The sequence below is a fragment of the Chaetura pelagica genome, unplaced genomic scaffold (assembly GCF_000747805.2).
Source record: "Chaetura pelagica isolate M959 unplaced genomic scaffold, ChaPel_1.0 scaffold235, whole genome shotgun sequence".
Classification (NCBI taxonomy): Eukaryota; Metazoa; Chordata; class Aves; order Apodiformes; family Apodidae; genus Chaetura; species Chaetura pelagica.
This window is the reverse complement of record NW_009953215.1, coordinates 1,859,460-1,867,153: the sequence shown is the minus strand read 5'-3', so window position 1 is coordinate 1,867,153 and position 7,694 is coordinate 1,859,460. Positions and strand designations below refer to the sequence as shown.

General features: G+C 40.0%; 1 protein-coding gene across 1 annotated transcript in view; it reads right to left on the bottom strand.

The window, feature by feature from the left end:
• Positions 1 to 7,245, bottom strand: part of ERO1LB (ERO1-like beta (S. cerevisiae)) — a 34,010-nt gene extending 26,765 nt beyond the window's left edge. The window contains 1 exon segment of the mRNA XM_009997599.1: positions 7,180 to 7,245. Coding sequence (XP_009995901.1) covers positions 7,180 to 7,245 — 66 coding nt within the window.
• Between the last annotated feature and the right edge of the window lie 449 nt (positions 7,246 to 7,694).

Sequence of the window (7,694 nt, the reverse complement as noted above, 5' to 3'; positions counted from 1 at the left end):
GCCGGTGTCTCTGAGGCAGCAGGTGCTTCTGCAGCCTCCTCTGCCCTTCGCTGCTGGGAAGCCCGGGAAGTGCCCCAGAGGTGGATTGTGCTGAGTGTTTGGAAGTCGCTTGTCTTCTTCCAGGTTGAGCTGCCGCTCCCTCTCAGCGCAGCTTCTTTTGCTTGTATGGAACGGGCACACGTACTTGGTTTCTAAGCAGCAAGAAGTACAGGGAGGGAGGAAATAAGGTTTTGCCTTGTCTGCTTCTCTCACGTGTCCCCTTCGCGAACGAGGCTGAAAGTTAATGGAAAACCAACAGACTCTCCATCCCGTAGGCTTTAACAAAAATAACGCCGTTTTCCATTAATAACCCTGCGGGGTTACAGTTTTTACCAGCGGAGGCACAGGCCGCTGTGTAGCAGAGGGAAGCCCAGCGTACAGGCCGGCGGTGGCCTCGTTTGGGGTGTCTTTCACGTTGCAGCCGAGATAATGAAACGCTTGAGTGGTGTGGAGAGCAGCAGTCCTGTTTCAGGCTTCCCCGCTCCCGTATGTGAGCTAGCAGCCCCAAAGTAGAATGTTGAATTGATTCCGCGACTTGAGTGGGGTTTTTTAATTTATTTTTCACCCCCTAGGGTCGATTTTCTGCCAGAGCAGTCAGCTGGGCTGATTCACTGTATTTCTGCTTCATCACTCTATCTGATAGAGGGGAAGAGGCAAGGGTACATCGTATCCCAGTAAGAATAGGAGAAGGTGGGACCATTCCTCCCAGTGGCTGCTTGCTGTTAGATCAGTTTACCTACTCCTAATTTTATTATTTAATGCCCCCTTAGGCAGATTGGTTGGCTTTTGAGGCCTTTCAGGTTACAGTGTGACATCAATTGAATTTGTCTAGCAGTGCTTTGCCAATAGCTATTGGAACTGGTCTAAGACTGTTACTGCTGCTTCTTTTCTGCTCCTTTCAAGATAATAAAAACCCCAAACCAAACCCACAACAGCTCAGAAACAATCTTTTTTACTTCCAACAGTTAATGTTAACAGTTAAATGTGTATATGTAATTCTCTTCCAGAACTGCACAAGTTCATATTTCTGTGGGAAAACATGAATGTTGCACTCATTTCATGTGCAGATGTGCTGGAATTAGGATTTTATTTTCAATGCATCTGCTATCCCAGGTTCATCTTACACCCTTTCAGTCAGATTAGAATACTCCTTTACTGGAGTATGGAGTAAGGCTTTAAGGTCGAGGAAAATTTTGGAGAGCTTAAAAGTTTTAGATTGGTTCTTGTTACTTACTTAACAATGAATTCAAGGTAGTTTTCCGTCATAATTGCCTTCAAGTGCCAGTATGTCACTGATTTTGTACTTCTGAAAATGGCTTGAAGAGATGAAGGACTGATACCTATGAACTACAGAGATCATGAAATGGAGTTGGCAGTACTTTGGTCACAGAGAGATGATGTAGCTGCTCCTTCCTTCCCACTCTGGAGTACAGGACCTATCATTTAGGAAGGATTAAATAATAATATATTCCTACTTTCAACAAATAAATTTGCTAGGTATTTGAGAAGAAATGGCAGAACAGCTAATGTTTACGTTGCCACGGTTTGTTCTCACTATCAGCACTCCATATTTTATCACAAGTGGTTTGTACTTCTCATGAAGGAACTGTTTCTGTTTGGCAGATTTGAGTGAATTCTTTGTATTTGTTTGAATTTTATAGCTTTGATTCTGGAGGAAGTTTTCTGTCATTTATATTTTTAAAATCTCCAAAGCCTTGGAAGAATCAAACATTTGCACTGTCTCACACTTGCCCTTCAAAAAGTTATTTTCTAAGTTGTTTGTTTAGAAAATATTGTATTAGTTACAGAAAGTACTTCTTCACCTCTGACAGAGTCTTATCCTGCTTGCATCAAAAGTCAGTGGCAGTTTCAGTTTTGACTGCCATGTTGAAAGCATAAGGAATTGGTTATAGAAATGTATGATTAATAATTTTGAGAGGCAAAAAAAATTAGTTTCTCGTATATGTAAGTATTATCTGCTATACTGGAGATTAATTTAGCTTAATTGAGTTTTATAAACTCTAGGGTATTTTCAATTTTATTTTATGTTTTTAATGTTGGTTTTAACCCATAAATGCTACTTTGGTAGTGATATCAAATTTTAAAAAATGTAAAAATCCTAATAATAGGATTTCTTTGTGAAATCCATTTCAATATTTAGCTGCAGAAGAAGCAGACTTAAAATTGCAAACAAAACCTAACAGCCTGTTAGGAAGCTGGGAGTACCTACTAAGCCTGTTTCTTTTAAAGAAATTTGCCATGATGTTGTAATATTTTAGCAAGGGCAAAGGACAACCCTTTACTGGAGAGAGTGATAATCACAGTTTATGGCTTCCTGGGCTCATGAAAAGAGTCTGGCATATATATCAGATTTTTCAATGTATATGTACATTGTACAATGTACATGCCTGGCATAGGAACAAATAACTTCTGTGCTTTCATAATATGCCTCCTGTTCAAAATGTGGACAGTTTTATTTGCAAGCTCTAACATTTATTTTTTTTCTATATGCCTCCAGAGAGCACACAGGGGAAACCAAAACTGATAAAGTCCTGCTACTTTTCTTGCATTAGCTCTACTGGTGCTTTTTTAGTTAGCCAGAACTGAGCTTAAGCACTCTGGTTGGATACAGAAATCATGATCTGTGGTCATCAACCATGTAAGAATCCGTCTTAGAAATTATTATGGTCCAGTTTAAGTGAACAAACAGGCAAAACAGGATGGCTTCACATTTCGTGTTAGAAGAAACTTGGTAAATTCTAGCAGCTTTGCCAAGTTCATGAACTAGATTTCAATAATCTGAAAGGTGGATTTCTGGAAATGTTTTGCCCTTGAAACTTTTGCCTTTATTTATTTTTCCAAATTAACATTTGAATTAGGCCTTTCTAAACTTGGGAGAGTAAACCGGAGGAACCAATACGTCACAAACTTCTGTTTAAGTCTGGCAAACAGCAGCAGTGGGAGTGCAGTGCCTGTTGAGCAATGGAGCATCTTGGGGTAGCCTAGTTATGGCGCTTTAACGACACAGCAAGGCAAAGCTGTGGGTAAGAACTTTTAGTAAACCATGTGATGCAAGTATGGAAAGCAAACAAGTAGTGGAGCACATGAGTTCTGTGGTCTACCAGGCCTGCTACAAATGTGCTCAAAATCCTGTTTTATCCAGCTGTTCTTAGGCCTAACAGAAGTTGTTATGTTTCCCTGTCGAGTCATGCTTCACTGACAGCCTGTTCTCATCTACTGGTATCTGCCTTAAAGGCACAATACCTGGTCAAATCTGAGGCAATTGTTGCAAACAACTTTTGAAAAGCACCCATGGATAACAAGGCAAACCCGAAACGGCAGGACTGTAGTTTGTAAATGTCAAAACAATAGGTCAAATTCAATATTGTGGGGAAAAAAGGAAAAAAAAATTATGAAAATTGCATACAGCAATATCTTCACAAGGAATATGAGGAAAAAGAGGACAAGGAAGGAAAGAATGCAGTAAAAAGTAAAGAACAGCAAAGTACAAGGAGGGAGTACATTTTTTTAGAAGTTTTTGTAGGTGGTAAAAAATTAACTACAAATCTTAGGTATATACCTATACCTTCATTCCTATCCTTCACATGTGTGGTTTACAGCTGAATGGTAACAAACTTCATTTTGTAGCATACAATGGCATGGACTGAATAAAGAGTCTAACTCTGTCGAACTTGTGAATATAGCAGGTGCAGCTGAACATAAGTAGTCTTGTTTAAAAAACAAACAACAGCCAAGATTTATGCACTCGCATTTTGTGTGCGTGTGCTTATCTGTCAACAAACCCAGTTATGAGGTTGAGATCTCAACTGAATTATACATTTATGGGAAAAAGCAGCCAGGCAGGGGGACCCTGCTCATGTCCCTGCAGAGGGATAAAATGTAGCCTGAAACCAGTCATATTAGGTTCAGTTTCAATATGTCTATCTAGAGAAAGCAAAGTTTCACTGTTTCTGTGGTGTGTGTTTGACTTGGACACAGCACAGCTCCTGGAATGGTGGGAACATTCCCGTATCACGCAGTCCTGTAAGGCAAACAGTTTAGCCACAGGCTTATGTAAGATGGTCTAGGTGCAGGTAATTGATTGTATTTTGTCCATATAATGTTGGTTCTGTCAAATAAATGTCAAAATAGTGACATTCCTACACAACTGTAAAAGAACAGACCAATATCATTATTGGCAAAGAGAGCAGTTTTGGCAAAGAGAGCAACTTTTTAGTTGTTGCTTAATTATTGTTACTCCAAAACTGTCTCAGAACAAGAGAGGCAATTCCTGACTCTACTGAAATATGTTAGAGGTGAGTAGCTTATATTAAAACCCAGGTACTTTACTCAATACAAATTTCCTTAAATAAAGGTGTTTGAAATGTATAAAGCAAACGAATTAGGAAGAATAAACAAGGTTGCCATGCAATGCTGGCAGGCCCACAGTTACTATCACTATTAGCAACCCCTGTCAAGGAGAGGAGGATTGCTGTTTGACTATGTTAGTGGCATTTGTGATCTGGAACCAAAGCTCTTTATTTCCATGGGGAAAAACTGTAGAGGATCATTTAGCAAAAGGTGTATGTGTGGGGTGTGTTTTCCTTGTTGTTTGTTTGTGAGATAGCATTAATATTTTGCTGGACAGGAAGATACTGTCCATGGAAGGAAAAAGGTTTCATCTGCAGTCTTGGGCTCAGAAGGTGGCAAACCCCTTGATACTGTGCGTTAATTGCTGTTTCAAACAATAAACTAAGTAGCTATGTGTTACCATTTAGGGAAAAATCACTGTCCTTATCAAGGATGGCTGTTTTTTTGATGAGGCCAGGAAAGGGTTGAGAAGAGGCATGTGAAGACTTGATTTGTAAAAACTATTTGGAAATATTAATGTTGTATTTGAGTGGAAATTTACAAAATCCCAAACTTTTCACATTATCTTACAGTGACTTTAGCAGCTTACAGAGTGGCAGCAAGATAAGATATAGATTGTAGTTCAGAAATATGATGAGAAAATTAATCCACTGCTTTAGAGAATGCCATTGCTTAAAGTTATCTTGTTCCAGAATTAGTTTTCGTGATACAATTGTATTTAATTTTGCCAAAATTATTGCTGGCTTTCTGGACTGGTCAGTTAGTTGAGTAACAAAGATTTCTGTATCACTCATTAAAGAATAATACAAGATCAGGTATGCAGCAGTGAAATTAATCTGTACTATTGACAGTGCTCAAGAGATATTTATATGTAATTGGAGGCTCCTCCTTCCATTTTTCAGGAAAAAAATGTTAAATTATTATGACTAACCTAAGTTTTGAGGCAGTAATGTTATCTAGACTATTTGCTTCTATTATTAAATACAATTATTTAAAGGACTTACATATTTTTTAAAACAGTTTTGAATTAAAAAGCCAATGTAACTTAGATACACTTTAAAAAATACATGATTGCTAACATTGACCAGTTTTGATGGCTGGCAGAAGTGTTGTTCTGCTACCATTATTTTGTTATTGTTTAATAAAGTAACTTTTTAATCCCAATATAGGAAGATTTCAGGTTGTGAGTTATCAAAAGAGCAAATGCCACATTGATGGTAAAACCTGGCTTAGTCCCCAACACTGTTGCTTTGTATCTTCCTGTATGTCACAGCAACCTGTGTAAGTAGGGGATATTTTGAAGAACGTTAACAGATAAATTTTTATATAGATTATGCATATGTTTATCCAATGTTTTCATAATCACTAACTATATTGACTTCTGGGGTTTAAGACAGGGATCTTCAAACAGCACACAGAGGCAATACACAGATGCAGGTCCTCAGGGCAGATATGGCATTCATATTATTAAGGCATGCATTTGACAGGTTTAAAATCAAGAAAAAAAATCTTCGCTCTACTGTGGCTTTGTCATTCCTTACAGCTATAGGAGAGGTTGCAATTATTACTGTAGTATTTGTGCATATCTGTGTTGGTAAGAATACACTTTCTCAGCCTTGTAGCTGTCAGCCTGATTATCCGTCACTGGAAACAGTGTCCCTCTAAGAAAATCTAGGGAAACATATAGAATAAGCAATTTTATTTCTATTTAGATCTTCTATCTCTAACTTGGAGATTAAGATACATAGATATATGCGTGTGTTTCTGTGTGTGTATAACCCAATGGCAAAACCTCAATTTCAGGCAAAATAAGGGTGATGCTCTCAATTTTCCCAATACCACATCAGCATTCGCACCAGTAGGATGATTTAGCTGTACCCTGTAAAAGCTCTCCTCACAAAGACTTGCTCTTTTACAGGAATTCACAAATTCAATCACAGAATCACTGAAAAAAAAATAGTACTATTGATGTTAATGAAAAGCCAAATAATAGGATGAGCCACTGTATTCAGTCTCATCTAAATTCTATAATAAGAGCAATTTAGTCGTTATCAGTTTTTAAAATAGATTTGTAGTGTTCCCTTGGGGTTGTTCAGCCTAGAGAAGAGCAGGTTCTATGGTGACCTTATAGCAACTTTCCAATATCTGAAAGGGGCCTACAAAAAATCTGGGGTAGGGCTTTTTACATGGGTGTATAGTGAGAGGGCAGGGGTCAATGGTTTGAAGCTTAAGGAGGGGAGATTCAAGATGGACATTAGGAAAAAGTTCTTTCCTGTGAAGGTGGTGAGATGCTGGAACGGGTTGCCCAGGGAGGTTGCGGATGCCCCCTCCCTGGAGGTCTTCCAAGACCAGGTTGGATGGGACCTTCAGCAGCCTGATCTAGTGGGAGGTGTCCCTGCCCACACAGGGGGGTTGGAACTAGATGATCTTTAAGGTCCCTTCCAACCCAAACCATTCTATGATTCCATGAGAGATGGAAAATAACCTGTGGAAAAGCACTCATTTTTTAATGCTTTGTGGACCAAAGGCTACTTTTAGTTACTCCAGTGTAAGCCAGCTGACTAAACTGGAGCTCTCCCAGTGCAACAGGGTAGAATTTGGCTGTAAATTAATGTCAATAATAAACACACAAACGTGGTCTTCATAATGGCAAATTTTGTTAGGCTGGTTTCTTTTGTACAATAAATAAAAATACGTATTTTTTTATTTAGAAAACTCATTTCATGCATGCACACCATTAAAGAAACATTTATTTAATTATATTGAAACCTTAAGCGAGAGAGTTTGGCGGATAACAACAGAGACCCAAAGCAATTCCATACGAAGGTCTGACATCGTCACAGTCTCGGAAGTGCCTGTAGCACAAGAGGATGATTTTTAAGTATTTGTGAAGAACCAGTGCAGTTTATGGTTGCTGCTCTGCAACTCTTGGGTCCTTAAACCCCGCCGCTGCTGCGTTTGCAAGTGCAACTTAAGCCCCACTCGCGACTCCCTGCAGGAGGTGGTTACAGCGCGAACGGAGCCGTGAGAGCGGGAGGGCGAGCACAGGGTTTCACACCGCTGCGGGTCACGCTCGCTCCCAGCGGGTGTTGCTGGAGGGGCCCCAACGCGCGCCCCATCCCGCGCTGTGAACCAAGCAGGGGTTTCACACAGCGGAGCCCATCCCTGCCTCCCTCCCTGCCTCCCTCCCTCCCGCAACACTTAACTTCCCGCTGGGAAGCACCGGCTCCCGCTGGCGGCCACGCTCGGCAGCGGAGCCCCGTCCAGGCCCTACCTGCGGCGGG